Below are 26,200 nucleotides of genomic sequence, written 5' to 3' on the forward strand. Positions count from 1 at the left end.
GTATTCAGAGTAATGATAGTAAAGATGATCCAGAATCTCGGAAATAGAAAGGAAGCACAGGTTGAGAAAATACAAGAAATGTTTAATAAAGATCTAGAAGAACTAAAGAACAAACAGAGATGAACAACACAATAAATGAAAGGAAAACTACACTAGAAGGAATCAATAACAGAATAACAGAGGCAGAACGAATAATTGAGCTGGAAGATAAAATGGTGGAAATAACTGCCGAGGAGCAGAATAAAGAAAAACAGAATGAAAAGAATTGAAGACAACCTCAGAGACCTCTTGGACAACACTAAATGCACCAACATTCGAATTATAGGGGTCCCAGAAGAAGAAGAGAAAAAGAAAAGGTCTGAGAAAATATTTGAAGAGATTACACTGGAAAATTTCCCTAACATAGGAAAGGAAATAGTCACCCAAGTCCAGGAAGCATAGAGAGTCCCACACAGGATAAACCCTAGGAAAAACATACCAAGACACATATTAATCAAACTAACAAAAATTAAATTCAAGGAAAAATGTTAAAAAGAGCAAGGGAAAAACAAAAAATAACATACAAAGGAATCCCCATAAGGTTATAAGCTGATTTTACAGTGGAAACTCTGCAGGCCAGAAGGGAGTGGCAGGATATACTTAACGTGATGAAAGAGAAAAACCTACAGCCAAGATTACTCTACCCAGCAAGAATCTCATTCAAATTGACGGAGAAGTAAAAAGCTTTTCAGACAAGCAAAAGTTAAGAGAATTCAACACCACCAAACCAGCTAAAGGAGCTTCTTTAAGCACGAAACACAAAAGAAAAAGACCCACAAAAACAAACCCAAAACAATTAAGAACATGGTAATAGGAACATACATATTGATAATAACCTTGAATGTAAATGGATTAAATGCCCCAACCAAAACACACAGACTGGCTGAATGTATACAAAAACAAGACCCATATATATGCTATCTACAAGAGACCCACCTCAGGCCTAGGGACACATACAGACGGAAAGTGAAGGGATGGTAAAAGATATTCCATGCAAATGGAAATCAAAAGAAAGCTGGGTAGCAATACTCACATCTGATAAAATAGACTTTAAATAAAGACTGTTACAAGAGATAAGGTGGGACACTACATAATGATCAAGGGATCGATCCAAGAAGAGAATATAACAATTATAAATGTTTGTGCACCCAACATAGGAGCACCTCAATGCATAAGGCAAATACTAACAACCATGAAAGGAGAAATTGACAGTAACACAATAATAGTAGGGGACTTTAACACCCCACTTACACCAATGGACAGATCACCCAAACAGAATATAAACAAGGAAACACAAGCTTTAAATGACACAATAGACCAGATAGATCTAATGGATATTTATAGAACATTCCACCCAGAAGTGGCAGAATATACTTTCTTCTTAAGTGCACATGGAACATTCTCCAGGATAGATCACCTCTTGGGTCACAAATCAAGCCTTGGAAAATTTAAGAGAATTGAAATCGTAACAAGCATCTTTTCTGACCAAAACGCTATGAGACTGGAAATCAATTACAGGAAAAAAACTGTAAAAAACACAAATACATGGAGGCTAAACAGTGTGCTACTAAATAATCAAGAGATCATTGAAGAAATCAAAGAAGACATAAAAAGCACATAGAAACAAATGACAAAGAAAACATGACTTCCCAAAACCTATGGGACATAGCAAAAGCAGTTCTAAGAGGAAAGTTTATAGCAATAAAATCTCACCTCAAGAAAAAAGAGAAATCTCAAATAAACAATCTAACCCTACACTTAAAACAACTAGAGAAAGAAGAACAAAGAAAACCCGAAGTCAGTAGAAGGAAAGAAATCATAAAGATCAGAGCAGAAATAAATGAAACAGAAATGAAGAAAACAATAGCAAAATCAATAAAACTAAAAGCTGGTTCTTTGAGAGGATAAACAAAATTGATAAGCCCTTACCTAGACTCACCAAGAAAAAAAGGGAGAGGACACAAATCAATAAAATTAGAAATGAAAAAGGAGAAATCACAACTGACACTGCAGATATACAAAGAATTATAAGAGACTACTACAAACAACTATATGCCAATAAAATGGACAACGACGAAGAAATGGACAAATTCCTGGAAAGGTACAATTTTCCATGATTTAAGAGTAAGAATTAGAAAATATAAACAGACCTATCACAAGTAATGAAATTGAAACTGTAATTAAAAATCTTCCAATAATCAAAAGTCCAGGACCAGATGGCTTCACAGATGAATTCTATCAAACATTTAGAGAAGAGCTAACACTGATCCTTCTCAAACTCTTTGAAAAAACTGCAGAGGGAGAAACACCCACAAATTCATTCTACAAAGCCACCATAACCCTGATACCAAAACCAGAAAATGATATCACAAAAAAGGAAAATTATAGACCAATATCACTGATGAACATAGATGCAAAAATCCTGAACAAAATACTAGCAAACAGAATCCAACAGCACATTAAATGATAAAACTCTCCAGAAAATGGGCATAGAGGGAATCTACCTCAACATGATAAAGGCCATATATGACAAACCCACACCAAGCATTGATTTCACACTCAATGGTGAAAACCAGAAAGCACTTTCACTAAGATCAGGAACAAGACAAGGATGTCCACTCTCACCACTATTATTCAACATGATTTTGGAAGTCCTAGCCACAGCAAGCAGAGAAGAAAAACAAATAAGAGGAATACAAATTGGAAAAGAAGAAGTAAAACTGTCACTGTTTGCAGATGACATGACACTATACATAGAAAATCCATACGTAGAAGATGCCACCAGAAAATTACTAGAACTAATCAATGAATTTGGTAAGCTTGCAGGATACAAAATTAATGCACAGAAATCTCTGGCATTCCTATACACCAACAACGAAAAATCAGAAAGAGAAATTAAGGAAAAACTCCCATTTACCATTGCAACAAAAAGTTAAAATACCTAGGAATAAACCTGCCTAAGGAGGCAAAAGACTTGTACTCAGAAAACTATAAAACACTGATGAAAGAAATCAAAGATGACATAACAGATGGAGAACTATACCATGTCCTTGGATTGGAAGACTCAACATTGTGAAAATGACTATACCACCCAAAGCAATCTACATATTCAATGAAATCCCTATCAAACTACCAATGGCATTCTTCACAGAATTTGAACAAAAATTTTTACAATTCGTATGGAAACACAAAAGACCCCGAATAGCCAAAGCAATCTTGAGAAAGAAAAACGGAGTTGGAGGAATCAGGCCCCCTGACTTCAAACTATACCACAATGCTACAGTAATCTAGACAGTATGGTACTGGCACAAAAACAGAAACATTGATCAGTGGTACAGGACAGAAAGCCCAGAGACAAAGTCACACACATATGGTCACCTAATCTATGACAAAGGAGGCAAGAACATACAATGGAGAAAAGACAGCCTCTTCAATAAGTGGTGCTGGGAAAACTGGACAGCTACATGTAAAAGAAAGAAATTAGAGCTCTACCTAACACCATACACAAAAATAAACTCTAAATGGATTAAAGACTTAAATGTAAGACCAGACACTATAAAACTTTTAGATGAAAACACAGTAAAAACACTCTTTGACATGAAACACAGCAAGATCTTTTTTGACCCACCTCCTAGAGTAACAGAAATAAAAACAAAAATAAACAAATGGGACTTAATTAAACTTGAAAGCTTTTGCACAGCAAAGGAAACCATAAACATGACAAAATGACAGCCCTCAGAATGGGAGAAAATATTTGCAAATGAAATGACAAAGGATTCGTCTCCAAAATATACAAAGAGCTCATGGAGCTCAATATCAAAAGAACAAACAATCCAGTTAAAAAATGGGCAGAAGTCCTAAATTGACATTTTACCAATGAAGACATACAGATGGCCAAGAGGTACATGAAAAGATGCTCAACATCACTAATTATTAGAGAAATATAAATCAAAACTACAATGAAGTACCACCTCACACCTGTCAGAATGGCCATTATCAAAAAAGCTAGAAACAATAAATGATGGAAAGGGTGTGGAGAAAAGGGAACCCTCCTGCACTGTTGGTGGGAATGTAAATTGATACAACCACTATTGAAAACAATATGGAGGTTCCTTGAAAAACTAAAAATAGAACTACCATATGACCCAGGAATCCCACTACTGGGCATATACCCTGAGAAAACCATAATTCAAAAATAGACATGCACCACAATGTTCATTGCAGCTCTATTTACAATAGCCAGGACATGGAAGCAACCTAAGTGTCCATTGACAGATGAATGGATAAAGAAGATGTGGCACGTATATACAATGAAATGTTACTCAGCCATAAAAAGAAATGAAATTGAGTTATTTGTAGTGAGGTGGATGGACTTAGTGTCTGTCATACAGAGTGAAGTAAGTCAGAAAGAGTAAAACAAATACCATAGGCTAATGCATATATATGGAATCTAAAAAAAAATGGTACTGATGAACCTAATTTCAGGGCAGGAATAAAGAGGTATACATAGAGAATGGACTGGATGACATGGGGTAGGGTGGGCGAAGCTGGGGCTAAGTCAGAGGAGCATCGACATATACACACTACCAAATGTAAAAGAGTTGGCTGGTGGGAAGCAGCTGCATAGCACAGGGAGATCGGCTTGGTGCTTTGCAATGACCTAGAGGGGTGGGATAGGGAGGATGGGAGGGAAGCTCAAAGGGAGGGGATATGGGGACATGTGTATGCATATGGCTGAATCACTTTGTTGTGCAACAGAAACGACACAGTATTGTGAAGTAATTATACTCCAATAAAGATCTATTAGAGAAAAAACAAAAACACAGAAAAACTAGGAATATTGAGTTAAGTCACAAATAGATTCTTTTTATCTGGTCATTATTTAAAATTAATTCTTTCATTTGAAGTAAGATTTCAACAAATACAAATTGCAGTCTTGGGATTACTATGAACACTTAGCGATGCCCACTGGACCTGGACTTGTTGGCCAGGATTTATCGTGACCAGGGAATTATGGTTTTACCGTAGTTTCTTTGTAAACTCACATTACAAAGGTCGTTCTTGACATTTACACAATAAATACTGCTGTGTATTATAAATCCATGCCCTAAACCACCTTTCATAGGCCAAATTCAGAATTCCCCACTAGAAGTGATTGTGAGTGATTTAGAGAAACCCATGGAGATTTGGGCAAGGGAAGGGAGGTCAGCCTTCATGATGTGATGGTGCCACTTGTAGACTATTATTTGTAGCAGCACCGGCGAAGCCAAACACTCCACATGCTTTGTGACCATGTTCACCACAAGGTAGCCACAGTCTCTTCTATCCCCCTCTCTCTTCCATGCTGAGGAGTCCTAGGCAGATTCCTAGCACTAGAGGACACCTCAAGTTGTCTGTTAATGCATTTTCATCATCCACAGCTAGAATTACCCCCTTACGCCATGGAGTCTCCCCTTTCCTTCCAAACCCTTTCTTCCTCCTCAGTCCTAATTCAACTCCAGGCGATGAGAGTAGCAATTGGAAGAGGAGGCTCTTGTGGAGGGCAGCTGGGGAGTCTCCTCACCCCCGGGGCCCCACGCAGAGGTGTAGGTTATCGGCCCCTCTCCCTTCTGCCTTAGCTGTGCTGCAGAACACCGTGAACCCCCAGGCTAGGAGATTTTAAAGACTGAAAGCCACCCAACGTTCTGATCAAGGCCCCCTGGAAGAAATCAGACAGAAGCAGGAGTTCTGTGAGAGGGAGGTTCACAGATTGATATCTCTGGTTTTCCGGAGGGAGCTGACAGGATTCCATTTGGCTGTTCCTTCCCCTTGTGCCTGTAAAGGTTCACACCCACCCACTGGATTGCCTGCAGGGATGGTATTTAACAAAATAGTGCTAATTTTTAGCTTTCCAAAAATGGAACACCACACCTGCTCCATTAAAAAAAAAATCAAGTATTTTGTTCGTTTTTCAGACATTTGATTTCTCAAACATATTTGTTAAGAATGTATTATATAATATAGACTGCCTCTATCCTGCGAAAGGTATTACCAATTATGAATCTGTATGTCCACCTTAGAGTTCTTAAATTAGTTTGGAACTAAAAGAAAAGCTTTTCTCATTTCAGGTCATGCCTGTACTGCTAAAGAAAGAAGTGGCATAAAAGTATTTATTCCATACAACATTTGGGATAGAACTTTCATTACAACTTAAAATGACACTAAGTTCAGAAAACAGATGAAAAATGTCTAGAGGATCTTCAAAAGTTACTTTTAAAAAGCTTAACAAGACAAACTATACGTCCTGAGCAAAACCAGGATCAGTTTCTTGAGCTTAGAAATGGTTGATCCCAAAACATAGGTATCAACCATTTTGAGGAATCTTCAATAAATGCCAGGCTGTCATTTAAACAGGAAAATCGTAATTTCTTTTAGTCTTAGAACAATTTTGCTAAACTTATTGGTGTATAGGACTTTTTTAATTTATAGATTTTTATAATGACTTGCTACCTAAAAATTCATGTTCTTCATATAATTGTTCAGGGGGGAGATTTTAATAGATTTTTTCCATCTTCATAGATTTCTAAAACCTATGAGAAAGTGTATAGCCAAAGCATTATTGTGTCTCTGGGACAAATCAGTAAGGAGAAAGCATTCTAGATGAGTGTGTATCATCTAATACAGCAGGTAGAAGTTGATGAAAACTATCATCGGGTGATGGTCCTAAAATGCCTCAGGCATCCTACTCTTCATTGGAACTAAGAATAAATCAAGGAGACAGAGAAAGTGGGGATGTACTTTCATAGGGAATTACAATGGGCAAGGGAGAGAATACAGTCAAGCACTCTAATATCTCCTGCTGTTGTTTACTTTCAGAATCTGTACTTTGTAAAAACTGACATTAAATACTATGGGACCTAGAGTCTGTCATACAGAGTGAAGTAAGTCAGAAAGAGAAAGACAAATACCGTATGCTAACACATATATATGGAATTTAAGAAAAAAAAATGTCATGAAGAACCTAGGGGTAAGACAGGAATAAAGACACAGACCTACTAGAGAATGGACTTGAGGATATGGGGAGGGGGAAGGGTAAGCTGGGACAAAGTGAGAGAGTGGCATGGACATATATTCACTACCAAACGTAAAATAGATAGCTAGTGGGAAGCAGCAGCATAGCACAGGGAGATCAGCTCGGTGCTTTGTGACCACCTAGAGGGGTGGGATAGGGAGGGTGGGAGGCAGGGAGACGCAAGAGGGAAGAGATATGCGAACAGATGTATATGTATAACTGATTCACTTTGTTATAAAGCAGAAACTAACACACCATTGTAAAGCAATTATACTCCAATAAAGATGTAAAAAGAAAAAACAAAAAAACTATGGGACGAGCCTAAAATGTTCTGATTATGTCAACCTTACTGTTTCTGACATATATCTAAATAAACACCATAGTGGTGCCAACAATAAGAATCATGATCAGTAATTTCATTTATCATTTTGATAGACCTGACCATTCACTAAGTGATTTCAGAAGCATTGCTTCTGTGTAGATACACAGGTGCAATTAGTATTTTACAGATGATGCAATCGAAAGTCAGACAGCACGCAGCACCCTGATATTTAGGAGCAAGTTCAGTGGCAGAGCAGAAAGTCAGCCAACACTTCAGCCTACAAGTCTGGGTTTCTTCTCACTATATCCTACTTCTACTGTATTCCTCAAAACTAATTAAAATCACCAAATCTGTTGGAATTTGCCACTGAGTGTATTTTCTACATTATCAAGTCATTATTTCCCATGGTATAAAGTATTCATCCAAATAGAGAAAGAGCAGGAAAGAGAAGTAACATTCGCTGGTCACTCACTACATACTAGGTGGGAAATTTTTATGATCCTCATAGGTATTCTAACAAGCATATTAAAATTCATTCTGATCCCATATTAAAATAATTTCAGCTGGGAAAAATATTAGACATAATTACTATTATCACTTTGCTTTTGAAATTATTGACTACACATTGTTCATTTAACTAGAATAAGCTCTGATTTCTCAGCAATCATTCTGTGGAAAATCCAGCCTACAAATTGTTTTCAAATATGACATTTTGGTGAATACTACATTTAACAACTCATGAAGTTGACAATAATGTTATACTTCACAGACATTTAATAAAACATTTATTCATTTAGAGTTTGCCTTTTTTCATAATTTCCAGGGAATAGTTTTTTTTTCTTGGTGTCAAACCTATTTTTGCAGGCCACTGAAAAAACCCATAGCCCCCTAATGCTGTGCACTTGGTGCCTGATAAATAACATGGCCTGGGCACTGTGCCAGGCACTTTGCAGACTTTACCTCATAAGATTATCTGTCTAGTAAAAGAAAAAAAAAAAAAAAGCACGGTGGGTTACAGATAACAGGTTGCTGCAGCAAAACCCCAGAAAATCTATAAATAAGGAGGATAATCTCCTAGGAATTCCTACCACACCAGCAATTTCAGTGTTCTCTATCTGAATAACAATTGAGTCCAGTGGGGAAAATTGCAGTGAAAATAAAGGGTAAATTGAAAACACAGGAATAAAATAATTTTTTCCCTTTAAAAATGTTACTAGAAATGTTAATCATGTATGGACTATATCTGATAAAAATCTATCAACGTCAGTTCATTAGTTGTGACAAATATACTATTGTAAGATCTTAACAGGTAAGATGGGTGTGGGGTAAACCAGAATTCTCTGTACTATATTTGCAATTTTTTTGTAAACCTAAAACTATTCTAAAATAAAAGTTTATTTTTATAAATACAATTACAAATAAAAAAGGTTTTAAACAGAAAAAAATGGCCCTGATATCTTCTCTTTACCCTTTCCCTTTCCTTTCTTCCCCTGCATGGATAATTCAGTCACAAAGCCACTGGCTGGGGCAGTACTAACCACCCACGCAGAGGGTAGGCAGCTTGTTAAGGAAGGATGCAGTTCAAGCGTGGTGAATAAGTAATCACATGGGGAGAAGGCAACAGGCGTCTTGCTGTTAAAGAACGGAGTTACAAACATGGAAAGAAAACTAGAACACTATCCTGTGGTGATGAATTGGAACTGGAGGTATCAATCAGCATGAACAAATGATTTTCAATATATATATATAGAAATATCAATTTGAGAGAGAGAGAGAGAGAGAGAGAGAGAGAGTGAACTGTCCACTGAGGAGGACCTGGAATCAGTTTCATTTCAACAGCAACTAGTAGACCTAGGGCCCAGATACTAATTTCTAAACATCATTCTCAACTAAAAGAAACTAGGGCTCTTTAGAGAAATGGCTGGGCAGTAACTGGTTCATATTTCTGGAGGGGAGCTTGACAGTATGATTCTAAACCCTTACAAAATATATAATCATTCCTCCAGATATTTCACATCTGGAATTGTCTTAATGAAATTATGAAATGAATTAACAAAAATGAAGATTCAAAGATGTTCATTTAGTGTTGCTTATTTTAAGAAAGATTTAGACAATTTAAAATGCTCAAGAGTAGAGGATCTGTTAATAAAAGCATCTGTACATTGTAATCAATGTAGCCATTAAACATAATTTTATTGCTTTATGTTTTATTAACACATTGTGTATGCCTTTATATACTTTTATACAGGTTTTTAAAATATACTTTTAATGTACTTTTGTATTTATTTATGTTTTATTAACACTAAAAGGCATTCATAATATGTTACTAAGTGGTAAAAGCAAAGTAGAAAGCCATAATAACACAGGGTGGAAAATGTGTGTGTGTGTGTGTAACAACATCAGTGATGTATATTAAGTAAAACTCATTATATGTGAAACTAAACACATAACTACACAGAGCTGCAATTGCAGAAGAGAATCACAGAATATGCATGATTGTTAATTTCTTGAATTGTGATGTTCAGGTAAATATGATCTTCTTGTTCCTTTTCTTTGTTTTTAAAATTTTCTATAAGAAATGTATATGACCTGGTCATATAAAATAATAAAGGAGTGGAAACCTGGCCAGAATGCATATGAGCCACTTCTCAGTTTTTTTTATACTGCTTTACCTTGGTCTCTGAGAGGTGGCACTAATCGCCGTTATTAATGATGGCAACCTTCCACTGTCAGAAGAAGCAACACAGCTGAGAGGCTGAGGACACGTGGACAGGAGGCATTCACGCTGAACTAACTGAAAGTACTGACTGCTATCTCCTCACATTCTGATAAGGGAGAAGACAAATCAATGTTGTCAATCAAGAGTGCTTCTGTGTCCTTGAGAGAAGATTTTATGCATAGAAAAGACCATTCCTAGGTTTCCTTTGGTTTGAAAGCTTAATATTAAATTTATTCAAGGTGCAAATTTAAAAGCCTAACTCACCCTTAAGTTTTTAGATCAATTTACAAATTATTAGTCTAAAATATTTTAATAGAAACTTATAAGAAGATTTTGATTGATAACTGGTCCAATTTTTAAAACTAATTCTTGTTTTAAAAGCTATCCCTTTAAAAATTGTCTGACAAACTGAATAGATAGGTAGATAAATAGATGGATAGATTATAGATAAATATATAAAATCTCAAATGATCCAATACTATATGTAACTTGTTACGATTTCAACTAAAAGTGAATCAATCAAAACATCTAAATAATTTATTCTATTACACATTTTAAGATAGGATCAAAAGGCTAGGCTGCTACTTGGTGGGGCAAATTCTCTTACACACTAGAAATCCTTAAATATCAAGTATGCACAGATCTCTTCTTAACACAAAAATATTGCTGCTAAACATTTAACTATGCTAAATATTTCTACTGTAAATTTTAAATCTTCCAAGGTTAAAAGCTCTTTATCCATGAAGGAATGGATATCACTACAAATAGTTTTGAGGTTACCTTCTCAGCCAATTAAAGCTGTATGTTGGTTGGAGATTTTCACCAAGCTGCTGACTGGATTTTGGTCAGTGCCATTAATGGTCACCTTGAGACCTATTCATAGTCTATAACAGGGACTTTGTAACTTAGCGAGGGTTGAGTTCAAAACGTTGAAAGTGACATAGCCTATATTCCAGATTTACTCATACCCTTCCCAAATTTTTAAGTTAGATTAACTTTCATCCTAACTATGCCATTTAATTAAATCCAACAATGTTGAGACACTGCTTCATTCAGTTCTGAATTATTTTTAGATTCTTTCTTTCCATTAGGACCACAATTCCTACATATACATATATTCCACAACATTTGACTGAATTTTAGATCTCTCTTACAGCTAGCAGTCACAATGTCTAAAGTCTTTCTCCTGATGAACACATATATATGCACATGAATTTGGAGAGAAAGCAGGAGTGAGAAGATTGTTAAATCACGGGTAAACCGTTCAGTTTGGGGGCAAAGAAACTTCCCTGTCTTTTTGCTACCCTACCTTCTACCCCAGGCAAGTTGATAATATAGCACTTAACTGACAAAGCTTAGGAAATAAGTTCTACTTCTTAAACATTTATTATTTATTTATTTAAAAAGAATCAGACCACGTCTCCAGTCTACTTTTTGGAAGAGAGAGTGAATTAAAGTGCGAGCTCAATTGCTTGAGCTGCAATGTGGTGTCACATGGGCATAGGAAGTTAGCTGTATCACAGCCACCATGCTGCCCTGCACCCTATAGCTCCCACTGACAGTAGAGTCCCAGCACCCAGAGAGCTCAGCACCTTAGTGGAGTCTTTTTCACTTCAGTTATAGAAACGCCAATTTGACTATAGAATTTAATAGCGAAGGAGAAACAATGCTGCTGCTTCATATTTAGAACACCCTGTTTATACTCTCTTGAAGGCAGAAAGGTAAAATAGACTTAATTGTGCTCAATTGTGCTCTAAATGTGCTCATTTTAGAAACAATTATTTACTGATTCTCAATGCCAAAAGAATGTCAAAAATCAAAAAAGCAGTCCATAAACTTATAGAAGAGTTACAGCTGAAATCCTTCATATTGTATAGTTCTCACCAATCTAGGAGAGCTCCAGTTGTATCTGTGCCGTGAATAAAAAGACATTGGCATCCAGCACCGGGATTATCATCGGCCTACTCAGAAAAATGATTAATTTAAGATAAATAGATTCTGGCTTCAGATACCCTGATTGTATTGTATATCCCAGATACTGCTGTAGCAACACTCTCTCCATTCAGATGTTATCAAGTATTCAGAGGGATGATGGGTCTTTTCTACTCATGTAACACAAAGCATTCAAGATTTAATCTAGCTCCCTGTATGCTGTGGCTGAATTTTATTTCACTTTACCATCACCCTATGAATACAAATCTCTTCTTCTTTAACTTTTTATAACATAATCTCATTTTTGCTCCTTTCATTGCCCAGCTTTTTATTTCACCATATAAAAATGGCTTAACTATAAAGGATGATAGTAAAATTATGCCACTTAAAGCAAATTAATAAGTCAAATAGAAAACAGCAATCACAACCTAATAACATATTTTTAAAATTTTGCAGAGCATGAGTATGCTTTAGTTTTCCCTGAAAAGATTTTTTTTCTAAAGATCCACTTTTTAAAAGTATAAGTTGTAAGTGTAAAGTTGTCTTCAGTCAAAAAAGCTATTGACTATTTTTTAATTCACAGTTTCTTAAAGGCAAAAATGATATGTACTAGGCCAGTATTGTTTTTCAATACAATAGAATAATTTTCCTCCTTTTATGAGGCATAGGTCTTAGAGAATGATTTTATAAAAAATATAAGACTAGCCTGGTTCTTTTTTTTTTTTTTTTTTTGCTGTACGTGGGCCTCTCACTGTTGTGGCCTCTCCCGTTGCGGAGCACAGGCTCCGGACGCGCAGGCTCAGCAGCCATGGCTCACGGGCCCAGGTGCTCCGCGGCATGTGGGATCTTCCCGGACCAGGACACGAACTCGTGTCCCCTGCATCGGCAGGCGGACTCTCAACCACTGCGCCACCAGGGAAGCCCTAGCCTGGTTCTTAAGTATATCATTGGAGGCAAATTCTACAACTAAGGATGAGATACTGCAAACAAGTCACACCATTCACCTCCACATCTGGAAACTCATTAAATATCACTTCCCGCAATCCTGTGAGCCTGAATCCATAGTAGGCCTTTAGTCAAGAGTTGAAGTTTAAAAGTATGCTTTCTTTTTACTGTAGTGCAGTCTTATTACTGAAAATTTATACACACACACGAGATAGACATTGAATACGGTTCCATAGTAATTAGGTACAATATTTTGTGGAATAGATAGAAATTTAACCTGTCAGGCAATGACTAGGCCAGACTAGTGCAACAGCAAGTGCAACAAATACTCAAGCTATTTGGCCAAAAGAGTTGAAAATTCTAAGGAGTGGGAGATCCAAATGACCTTAATATTTGACCCTAAAACTTACTATATGATTCTGAGAATTTTGCCTTTATAGTTATGCTTTTAGGCATCTTGTATCGATGGTTGGATTTTTCTGAGTATATCACAACTGAACAAAAGTGGCTTAGCCAATTGAAAATTTTAAAGTTTTACAAGAACACAAAATATTCACATGGAAATCATAATTATTTCTACTAACTAGATCACTGGGTTAGGAGTTTAGACCTTCTAATTATTGCAGCCAATATCTTACAAAATGTAATGCTTAGAACTTCTCGAGGCTAAAAGAGGCACAAAATAATTATTTATCAATATTTCAGCACACAAAGACACACCGAGTCCAGTGTAGTTTTGCCTAGGATCCCTCCTGGGATAAGTATTCATATTGAAATGGTTTTTCTTTGAGGTCAACAGTGGCAATATACGCTGAGAGGTCCCTGTCATAGAAACAAGGAACTAGAGTAACAGATGAGGCATGGACCAGAGAGGCATTCATGCATCTCCAGCAGATGCTAGCACTGAGAAATGATGATGGAGGACCAGATGCCTATACTGCCCCCACTGTCATGTTACTTAAGATCCTGGGAATTTGTCCTCCCAAGTAAAGTAGTCACCCTAGTATACTTTCGTTATCTGTAACTCACTTCAAAAATAAAGTGATTGCTCCTTATAATTACATACATTAAACCAATGATATTTAGTATCCCACGAGGCTCTGAAATGTCCCAAATTGCCAGTGTTAGTGGGTGTAGTTTCTGAAGAAATATGGAATTTTCCTGAATTAGAATGAGCAAAAGAGCTTTGAATTCATCATAGGCTGGAAAGGTTGCAGGATGATAAAGGCTTGCTGGCTAAATTAATGAAAATCTATTTAGATGTCTAGGACACTGACAATTTTTTAAAATATTTCACTATGTTGTTTTAACTACATTGCTTCTCTGGTTACATAAAATAAAAATTATGTGGTTCCTTAGACTTGGATTAATAATACTCTTCCTTTAAAAAGAAATGTTTTTAAAAGTTTCATTCTAGCCTAAATCCTCATTATATATATGGAATACAACAATATTTTAGCAGGTATTTCTGACTCTAAAATCATGCCTTTCCAAACATCTCAAATACAATTATTAATACCATTAAACGTGGCACCCATCATATTACTTCCCTGGGTCAAAACACTTAAAGGTTCTCTATTGAACATCACAAAATTCAGATTCCTATAACTATTTTTTGAATAGCTCTAGCACCACTTTACTCATTGAAACATATATCATATTTCCTGAAAAGTACTCTAGTAAGAAATATCACCTCCCTCTTTCAGTATTTCACGTATATGTGTTTTTGTCAACCTTGCTATAAGATAAGCAACTGGAGCGCCATATTATTAATAAGCCTCTTTGTGCCATGTCTTCCTTAACAGTAAGAGGAATTTGTTGTCAGTGGTGCTAAGTTCCCTCCCAACTCCAAACTTTTATTAGTTCACTTTTCTCCACTCCCCACAGCACACTGATCAAAGTTAAACCAAAAGCAAACACCAAAGTAGATATTAATTTACTGATGATGTGTTCTAGTATATTATATGGACCAGAGTAGATACTTGTACTGAAAATATAAAGATTACTCCAATCATAATTATCTTTGTGTATAGGAAGCAACTTTTCCATTACTCAGAGATTTTTGAAAAACTATGATTTGTTGTGTTGATGTCACACAACATAAAGCACACAACAAGTGTGTTAGTAAGCCATACATCTTTAGAGGCCATCCATCTGCCAAAGAACCAGAAAGTAAATCTAATAAAGGAGGAAAAGTAAACATAACTCAGAGTTCAGTGTTATTAGCAGTCTCCAACATCTCTGTATAGAAGTGATGATCTTAAAATACTTTCAAAGCGTATAAATGCATTCCATTCTCAGACTCCACCTTCATGGCTGGATACAACAGCAATTTAGAAAAACACAGCATGCTAGTTTTTAACAGAGAAAAACCTAGGATCACTGAAGCATAATTACCCTATAATCTTCCTCCTCTGTAATTCACTATCAAAGTACTTTCATTCTTTATCACCAAATGTTCTGAAGAGTGGTCTACTATTTGACCACTTATTCTACATGGGCTCACTGATCAACTGCAAACTGGTTTCTCTCAGCCATTTTACTGAATCTATTTTTTTTAATCTATTTTTTTAAGTCTCCAGGAAACTTATAATTGCCAACATTAGAAGGTCACCTGAGTCCTCAAGCTTTTTGACCTCTCTTTAGAATTTTATCACTACCATCCACTTTTAAACCTCTCTCCAATATTGACCTTCAAGGTTCTGTGTTTTCTTTGTTCTCCACCTCTGATGTTTTGCCACTCTTTCATTGGGTCCCATTTGCCCACTTCTTAAAATTAGGTTTACATGGTACTCTTCTCCACCTCCACTGTCTCCTTTCCTTTCAATGTCTTACAATCACATTGGTTCCCATGATTTCAACTCTTCCCTCAACGCAGATGACTATCAAATTTGCATCACAATCCAGACTTCTCTAGTTCTCCAGACTCTAATTGCATTTATACCTGCATGTTTCTATGGCAACTCCCCTTCAACATAATACATACAAACTATTTTTCCTCCAAAATCTGGGCTTTTTCCTCTATCCTCCATCTGTATTAAAAAAAAAAAAAAAAGAACGCAAAAACGTAGACTTCTCTGTTACTGACATTCAAGCCCACAGAGTCATCTTTAAATCCTTGCATCTCTCACCTCCCACATCCAGTTGATTAAGTCATCAATAGCTTGGTGATGACTTGCATATCTTCCTCAATCTCAGCAACTGCTTTAGTTCAGATTCTAACTGTCCAACTGGGCTAAAATCTTTAAAGACCAACCCTTCTCTCGGTAGTATGCCTTAGGCTAGTTATATAAAGATCTCATGTCATGTTAGGTTTTTCTGGACTGAGGCTCCTGCACTGTGTCTTGATAACTGCTCCATCTTTCATCTCTGTGCCTTCTTATCTTGACTCTCAGTCATTAAGCCCAGGCACCCCTTGTTGAACCTGATTCAGGACCTGCCACTTAACAAGTTCTACCCATCAGAAGGCTGTTAAGCTAGCCTCTCCCAGACTCACAAAGAGAACAACATGCACATTACCTTTTATCAAACCATCACCACAGCCTTATTGGGGTATTTTACTGTTAACTTCTTCTTTGGAACAGAACAATAATGTAGACAGGCTTAGAATATTTGGAATATACAAAACAAATATCATCACCAAATTCCACCAGTTTTAACATTTGGCTAGATTTCTCTCTACTCTGGTTTCTATATTTAAAAAAAAAATTAGAATCACATGCTACATATAATTTTGTGTATTATATTATTTACTTCAGAGAATAACCATTTTTCCCTGCATTTAAAATATTCTTCAGAAATGGTTTCAAGGCACCATAGTAAAACATAATACAGCTATTCAATTTTTCAAAGTTCTCTTTTAATTCCTATAATAACCATCTTTACATTAAAATCCTTGTCAATAATTTTATTTCTTTATGATATGTACCTGGAAAACACATTACTTAGTCAAAGAGTATGAGATTTTTAAGCTTGTAATCCATATCGTCAAATTACTTTCCAGAAAAGTTGGACTAACTTACTTTTTGACTGGCAGAGAGTAGGGGCACTCATTCACCAACTACAGAGTTCTTAAAACTGCTCTGGCTACCCCCAGCATCCCTCACCTCTAATTCCTCTGTTCTTCACAGGCAACTTTCTAAACACAGTTACGATTATAGGTGTTCAAAAAATCCGTGATCCCCGCCTACACACAGAGTAAAATTCAAACCTCTGAGCATGGCGTGCAGGTCCTCCAAACACTGGCTGCAACTTCCTTTTTTTCTTCTCTTCCACTTCTCTCCTCTGCTCACCCTAGAGCCTAAACCAGCAGTTCTCCTCCAGGCTACACTTAGAATCACCCAGAGAGGCTTTCACATATATATAGAGTTCCATCCCACACTAATTAAATAAGAACCAGCAGCTGGCTTTTTAAAAAGTTCTCCATCAGGTGATTCTAATAGTCAAGGTTTAAATCACCACAAGCCAGCCCATTCTGCCTTAAAGTGAAATAGAAAGAGCCACTGGGAGAACATGTCAAAAAGGCACATTCTTGGCCCTCACTTTAAGCGTACCAACTCACACCTTTTAGGGCTAGAGACCAGGAATTGGTAATTTAACAAATCTGCAGATTCTGTGGTATGAGAGCTACACTTTAGCCAAACCAGGCTATTGTCATTTTCTTAATGAAGTGAATGTATGCCCTTTGCCCTTTATGCTTCAAGCTTACAGTTTGTTTGTACCTTCCCTGATCCCCATCTCTGCCCCAATGCCACTCCCTACACACACTCAGACATACAAATCACATCTTTTTTTATGCTCGGCTTTGCTTATTCTTCCAGCCACATTTAATTGTTCTGGCATTTATGTCTTCAGTGTCCATTGTTTATGTCTTTATTATAGTATTTCTTCTCTCCAGCCCTGTATTAAACATAGTTGTGGAGACTTTAAGCTCCACTAAGAGAACTGAATTTTTCATGAGCAGATACAATATCTGATTCACAAGAATGTCTCCACAGTGTCTGGCATATTTTTCTACAAAGAGTAGACATATGTTAAGTGTTTATGCTAAATAACAAAGCATTTCTAGCCTGTATTCTCCTTGATAAATAATTACCAAACACTGTTCCATAATGCTTTGGCAAAGGGAGACAATGCTGGAGAAGGTAATCTAGTTTTCTTTTTTTATAAGTCTTAAAATATCTAGTGGGGCTTCCCTGGTGGCGCAGTGGTTGGGAGTCCGCCTGCCGATGCAGGGGACGCGGGTTTGTGCCCCGGTCCGGGAGGATCCCACGTGCCGCGGAGCGGCTGGGCCCGTGAGCCATGGCCGCTGGGCCTCCGCGTCCGGAGCCTGTGCTCCGCGGCGGGAGGGGCCGCAGCGGTGAGAGGCCCGCGTACCGCAAAAGAAAAAAAAAAAAAAACCTAGTGATTTTTGTGATGAAGCTCACTCTGGTTTGCTCTGCTAAATCAAGTATATGTTGTACACTTAATAGTTTATGTGTAACTGAACTATTATAAATCAACTATACTTCAATTAAAAAATAATAATACAAAAAATAGTTTATGTATATGCTTAGTGAAAGGTTCTACCCAAGTTATTAGCCATTTATTTAGGCCATTAATTCTCTTACACTAATTATTTAGATATGTCAAAACACAAAGAAAGATAGCGGATGGGATTTAGAGTTTTCTGTTTTTCTAGTACACGAGGACATGTGAAAGGTTAGAGTGGGATCTGACATTCCATGTAGAAATCAAGTTCTGTTAATGCATATCCTGACATTCTAAAGTAATGAATTCAAGAAACATTCACAAAGCCACTCCCCAAATCTGTTTCCCTGAAGGCCATGCCCAAATATGAACTCTCTCATTAAAGTTTCTAAGAAATCCCAGCCACTCTTTCTACCTCAGTGTTTCTAAAGCACTGAACAACATTTGCATGGTATTTATTGTTTTTTCATGGACATCTCACCTTCCTACTGGACTCTAAACTCCTAAAATTAGGGATCAGGTGTTTTTCATGTTTGTGTTTCTTACAGTGCCTATGATATTACCTGGCATATCAAAGGTGTAGATAAATCTGAAATGAATGGGAAGTTAAAGACAGTGCATCAATTTTATTGGATCACAGGTATAATGTAGAAATTTTCCTTTCAATTTACTTTCTCCAAACCATATGCTATCCTCCATTTCCAGAAGAATTGTCATGTCATAGAGGAGCAAAGAATGACCCTGTGATCATGAATAGACAGAGGGAACAATTCATCTTCTCCTTACCCTCAGGAGACAGAGTAGGGAGTTTGTTGAGAGCATTTTTGAATTGTGTGCAAGGTACCTATGCACCCCCAATAACTTTAGTTTCCTCTATTATAAATTGTTGGCAAAATTTCTATCTACCTTATAGGCTTGTTGTAAAGATTAATAAGTGTAAAAACATCTAGTAGAAGATGCATGGTAAATAATCAATTAATGGTATTTAATCTTTTTAATCTGTTCCTTCTGCCTTACAAAGACAAAAGGACACTGGGGGGTTGTTTTTTCAGAAACATTTGGCTCCAGATAATAAAACCAGAGTGTAAAGTATATAGTGAATATTAAGGTGCACAGCTTGAACTGAAATACAAATATATGTTGTGTGTTTATGTGAGATAAGTTGGATAACAACAATGGATAGATAGAATAATTGAAAGAGGACTCCTCAGTATAATAAATGTCAGTTCAGGTTCTGCCACTTGTTAGTTGTTTGAACTTGGGTATCTACTCTAAACAGATCTCTCTGGGAGGAGAAACACTGAAGTCTTTTCATCCCATTGGATAGATAGAAGAGTTCTTCCGCTTGAGTCACCACATGACGGCAAATAGCTGACCCTTAATAGATGAAACACAAGGACTGTGGCATCTGGAAACTCAAATGCTAAGTGTCCATTAAAAGGAGAGTCTACGATTATAATTACATATACCAATCAATCAAAAACAGACCAAACTGTGTTTTTTCTATTCCTATCTGCTCAAAATTTTTCTCTTGACACTTAAAAATATGACTGATGAAAGGCAAGGAAACAAGGTTAGTTGCCTTTAAATGTTTCAGATCGCCATGTGACAGTGAAACTAAAATTTGGAAGAAGCCCCCCAGTAATTAAAAATGCATCAAGAAATAGAAAAATACACTGGGAAAATGTAGACCAAACTATTAACTATGGTGGTAAAAACCGTTGTTTCTAAATGTTTTAGGTCGAACCATACAAAATTGTCAACATCAGTTTCTTATATGTTTTAAGCCAACACCAAAAAAGAGATTATCACTCTATTGAAGAAGGGATGGTTTAGTGATATTTAATGTGGTTTACATGGGAAATTATAATGATGAAAGATTATCATTTTTCTATCAGGTTTATATTGGAAGAACAAAGATATATGAAAGAAAAGGAAAACACAAAGCCCACATGGGGAGAAAAATCACAATTGAGCTCCTTTTCATAGGGGCAAAAAAAGTAGAAAAGTTGTGCTTTATTTAAGAATGGTGTCATGAAGAGGAAGAATCTTAACTATGTATAAAAGGTTAATTTAAGTTTGTGTGTTCAAAAGGAGCTTCTGGGTAGCAATGGCCTATAAATTCTCCCACTGACATTGATCAATGCCAGTGTTAAGTAATAAACCCTGCAGTTGCATGTCCCCATTTTCTCTGTTATAATCCATAATTGTGGATTGGAAGTAAGTGCTAGAAATCACTCTGATCTGGTAAAGGCAGAAGCTCCCTCTCCCAGAATTCTATGGAAGGGAAATAAACAAGAAAGACTTCGTAAAATTAGTATTTTCTGAAGTTTATGAAGCAGACGTATCATAAGGTCTTACAGTTTCATACTCTTGGCTGAATAGGTGAGGTGGAAAAGACTAGAAAACAGTGAGGGTAGAAGACTCCAACTATAATCTAAATAAAGAACTAGGATTACGAAGGAGGCAGTGGTAATCAAGACACATTTCAAAGTGAGTAAAAGGACTTAGCAACAGAATAAAGTTGGGAGGTAACTTTTAGGAAACATGAAAAGACAAGACCAAGGATGTTGGCCTAGGAGATGAGAGAAAAATGTGAAATGAGTCACAAATTGGGATATTTGTAAAGGAAAATGTAAAGAAAACAATAGTTACAATGTTGGCATTTTTTAATTTGAAAGGGTAGAGGTACTTTCAAGGAGAAGAGTTGTAAATAAGATGACAAGTTGGAGTCTTCTGTACAGAAAAAAAATACTGGAATGGGAACTCAGTTTTTTTTCTTCTTTGTCAATCCCAGCAAATCAGTTGTATCTGTCTTGAGCCTTAGATTGAGAAACAGTCCAAGTCTACAGCTGGACTCAGCAGGAAAGACTCCATGGTAAATCAGCAATGTCAATCATTCTATCTGTAGAAAAGCATGGTATCAAGGGCCACCCACCTGACCTCACAAAACAGAAACATAGATGGTGCTAAGCAAATTGGCCAAGGAGATAAAGTGACTCAGAGGAGCTGTGTGATGATAACAGAGCCTCAGCTTTGCCCAGAGGTGGGTGTGAGAAGGAATTGGGCTTGACCACAAATCAAGATTTGGGGAGAAATTCAGAAAAGTACAGACTCATAGAAACCAAGGGAGTGGAGATGGCTATAAAGGAGGCTGTCAACATAATTACACTCTGCAAAGCAGTAGGAATGAGGGTGAGAATGATCTCTAGACTGGGCAATGGTAAGTTTCTATGCACCCTGGGAAAGACTGTATTGTTTCAGGGGGTGACGAAGTGAACCACAGTGAGGAATTATAGCCAATTTTTATGTACCACACAATTAAGGAATATCAAATCACCTCTTAGCCTCCACTTTCTGGGACAATTTATCACTGCATATTATTAAACCCAGATCATTAGTTTGGATAACACAAACCTTTGGGGGGAGGAGGAAACATATTCTAAGGTTTAATTTTTTTAATTGAATAAGGGTGTTTTCTAACCTTGTTTTAAAATTGTGGTTTAGGGCTCATGTGAATGCAATTTTAAGATATATTGTTAATTTTTATTCTAAAAAGTAACTTAAGGGACTTCCCTGGTGGTCCAGTGGTTAATACTTAGCGCTTCCAATGCAAGGGGTGCAGGTTCATCCCTGGTCAGGGAACTATGATCCCACATTCCGTGTGGTGTGGCCAAAAAGAAAAATTAATTAAAAAATAAAATAAAAAGTAACTTAAATTTACATTAAATTAAGAAAACTAAACCCTATAGAAGAACGTTTTTATAACAGTCACCATTACACAGAAACTGGTATGTGTTCTTTTAGTCTTTAATTAGTGCATAAATACCTCTTTACCCTCAGTAGACAGTTAGGGAGGTTGTCGAGAGCACATTTGAATTGTGTGCAAGGTACACAGCTAATCCATACCTTGGTTTCCTCTTCTATAAATTGTGGACGAAAAAAAAAAAGAAAAGAATATGTCTAGGAAGATATCCAGGTCCACCATTTATCAGAGTTGCCAGTGCGCTCTGGCCCTTTAACAGCACCAACATTCTGATTTGCCCGGGCACTATGGAAACCAGAATAGAATACGGGACAGCTGAGAGCACCCAGGACACTGGCAGTTGGAAGAGCGATGGAGGACAAGCAGGACCTCGAGGACAGGTTAAAAGGAAGAAGCACTTGAAAAAAGAAAGAAATGTTAAGTTGACCTGCAGGGAAGAAGAAGAAGGAGAAGACTAAGTTAAAAGTAACAGAATTTTTCATCTGACCCCTACAGCAACAACCAAAAAAAAAAAAAAAAAAAAAAAACAAAAGGAAAGAAAGAAAAAAGAGCCATTTCTGAGGTTTACTGATAGGAGTTAAATAAAAAAGAACCAAAACTAGTTACTTCAAAAGTTTACTGTAATTATCCAAGCAATACTATTAACTTTTAGAGTACTGAGTGAAGGTAAAATAAGTCAATTAGTAGTTAAGAGATCCCCAGATTTTAAAAAAATTTATTGACCAGTTAAATTTATAAAAGAAATTGGGGAATTATCATAAAAATACCTTTTTAAGAAAAATTTGACCAAAAAAGAACAATCTGCATTCATCATTACATAAATGAAAAGAAATTTTAATGTAATATCAATGCTACTGTCAGTGAGTATCAGCAGATACATTCCTCTTTGTGTGTGTGTTGGTGTGTGTATGATTCAAGGATGGGCACTGAGAAAAAAGTATCCTATAAATCAAAAAAGAAAATAATAATGTAAACAACAACATAACAAACTTATTCTAGAGTAAGTTCTATCTTCTCCCTACCCCCTAGTTTACTGGAGAGTTTTTTTCCCTAGGATGTGAGTGTTAGTTATTTCACTGTAAACTTTAAAACAAAACTCTATAATTTTATTCTTGTTTCAACATTCTCTTTAATTTCAAAGGCATTGTTTATTGATAACACTGGAAAGCATTTGATCAACTGAGTAAACTTTTTTTTTTTGCCTGAAGAAACAAAGAGTTCATCACTGAAGAGGCAGCCTGATAATGTAAATATTGTAATAATCTGAAAACTGGAATCATCTAGAAGAATAAATAGGACTCATCATGTCCTTCTCAGCCCGTACCCGAAAGACCAACAAAAAGAATGTTCCACTGGAATGTCTTCTAATGCCACAAGTTCCACGTAGTAATTACTTGCATTTTCAGGAAGAAAAGCAAAAACTACAACTAAAGAAATTCCTTCTTCATAGGATGTTCCTAGTGGCCAGGGTAACAGCAAACATAGAAAGAAAAGATATTGCTGAATACTATGAACAACTGTTTCAGTCAATTTTGAAACGTCACCTAGGAGAAGCAGTGACAGGATTATTGCTCATATATCCTAATTCCATTGTGCATATCCTGGAGTCCTCCAATGGTACTCTTTACCAAGTTCTTTTGGATTATCTTAGCCATGAAAAGGATGAAACAGAATTTTTTATCCAAGGAATGAAAATTATAGTCACATCCCACAATATACCAACAAGGTTCTTTATGCAATGGCATGTTTCAGTAATAAAAGCGCCAGTTATGTATCTTGATGATGTGACACAGTCACTGTCCCTACAAGAGGTCATGACAGAATTTCTCATCCAAACCCATAAACTAGCACTCCATCTTTTTAAGACTGTGAAAGTGGGCACTAAAGGACCAGGTGATAATTTGCACCAAGTTGCACCCGAATTACTCCTTCCAGAACAAATAATAAAGTACGTATGCAATTCTGCAGAATTAATGGACCCAGAAACTTTCATAAACATGTATAATAAACCCATACATGTCACCTTGGATTCTGAGGTGGTATGGCCCACTCCTTCCCGCTTCTAGGATGAAGAGAGATGATGTGGTCAGTGTAGTCAAATCTCTTAAGGAATGTATGCTACTTAAATAAAAGGAAAATATTTCTAAAGTTACTTTTCTCTTTAAAAAAGGAAAGAAACAACACAGCAATCTACACAAAGGTAATAGACTAACCTTTACAGAGTATGTTGAGTTAAACTTGAAAATTTATCTGTTCTAATATTAAGATCAACACATTATTTTCAATAATGAAGGGGTTTAATAAGGTCATAATAAGTTCTCAAGGTTAACATCATTTTGATGAAATGACTTAATTTTTAATGAAAAGTAGAGATGCAAAAGGATAAACACTTGATTCAGATTCTCATTCATTCTTTCAACCATCAATGAGCAGCTGTCACCACGCAGTATTATGTTCTGAGAGTACAAAAATTTGGGGAAATATACAATGCTTGAGTTGCTTGCAGCCTAAGCTTGGAGGCAAATATGTATAAGAGTAAATATGATGCATAATATGATGTATGATATGATCATTATTATAGTCGCAATATGCAGGAAAGACTGTAAGAGCAAAGTGAGGGAGTAACCTCACTATGTATGGTCCCTGAAATCAGAAAACAAAACCTAAACTTTGAAAGTAGTACCAAGGTTCACATATTCTGGATGATATAATCAAGAATACTGAGGCCATTATAAAGCTAAAGAACACAATAGCTTTTTGAAATGACTAGAAAATACACTGTCAGAAAGCACTGCAATTGTATTCTTTCATGCAAAGTCATTTACTGAGCACCATTCACAGGACAGACACTTGCCAAATGACAGGGATATGTCAGGGTCCAGAGAAGACATGATCCCTCCTCACTTGGGAAACCTACTTCTAAATGAGTCTATATAAGATAAACAAATTGGTTATTTTTTTCAATTTAATTCCTAGAAAGCAATTAATTATACGCAATTTCTATATGACCTATTTCAAGTTGGTCTCTCCCTTTCTTTACCCAAGATTAATGCTTTTTTCGCACTATTTAAATTTTTCTAGTTTGTTCAAGCAATTAAGCAACATTAATGTTTTACTACTTCAATGATATTTATCCAAAATTCCTTCAATATCCTATGAAATCAACTTTGGATTGAATAGAAGAAATACTGTTATATCATTTTAACTTCATTTCTCATTGCTTATTTGATTTTCAGTCTCTTTGGGGGGGGAAGCCATCTCAGTATGCACCTCAAATTTGTCATATGTAGATAATATCGTAATTTGTTCCACATCAGAATCAAATTTCAGGGAAGACCATTCCCATTTTTTAATTTAGTAATATAGTTTTAGAAAAAGAATGACATTTTTCACTTTAAGCTGACTTGAAGTTCCATTCATTTAAATTTAGTAACATAAAGGATATTTTAGAGAAAATTAAAATTCTTCCAATTAAGAAAGAATATATAATTTACAAACATTTTATCAGTTTGATAAATATCAAATGCTAATATGCAGCAATGTGTTATTTACTCTTTGAACTGTGAAAAGGCACCCATTGATAGTAAATGTTTAGTGACAAAGTGAGTGGAGTTGAGTAAATGCTTTCCAGGCCACCAAAAAAAAAAAAAAAAGAAGAAGAGGAGGAAATAAATAGGAAGGAAGGAAAAAAGAAAGAGAAAGAGAGTAAGCCTCAGTCAGTCTTTGAATGTATGTGAGGAAGAGGTCTGGGAGGGCAGATGAGCATATTTAAGAGAACAGAGACAAGCAAAAGCAGGAAGGAGAAAATGAACCAAAAATGTTTATTGGACCAGATGGATTCCATTTAATGGGGTAAATTTTGTTTAGGAACAATATTTTCTAAAGTTAAAATGAATAGAAGTAGTTTACAAGTAAAACTACATATTTGAGTATATAAAAGTACAGCACATTATATTC

General features: G+C 36.1%; 2 protein-coding genes across 2 annotated transcripts in view; one reads left to right on the forward strand and one right to left on the reverse strand.

The window, feature by feature from the left end:
- Window positions 1-26,200, reverse strand: part of ZNF804B (zinc finger protein 804B) — a gene marked incomplete at its 3' end in the record, with an annotated part of 469,887 nt that overhangs the window by 410,865 nt on the left and 32,822 nt on the right. The window lies entirely within an intron of this gene.
- On the forward strand, window positions 23,486-24,309 carry TEX47 (testis expressed 47; the record flags this gene model as incomplete). The annotated part of the gene is made up of 1 exon (XM_081244625.1): window positions 23,486-24,309. The coding sequence occupies exon 1, from the start codon at window positions 23,548-23,550 to the stop codon at window positions 24,307-24,309; it is 762 nt and encodes a 253-aa protein (XP_081100751.1). The 5' UTR covers window positions 23,486-23,547.

Source organism: Mesoplodon bidens (genome assembly GCF_964165515.1).
Source record: "Mesoplodon bidens genome assembly, chromosome: 9".
Taxonomy (NCBI): Eukaryota; Metazoa; Chordata; class Mammalia; order Artiodactyla; family Ziphiidae; genus Mesoplodon; species Mesoplodon bidens.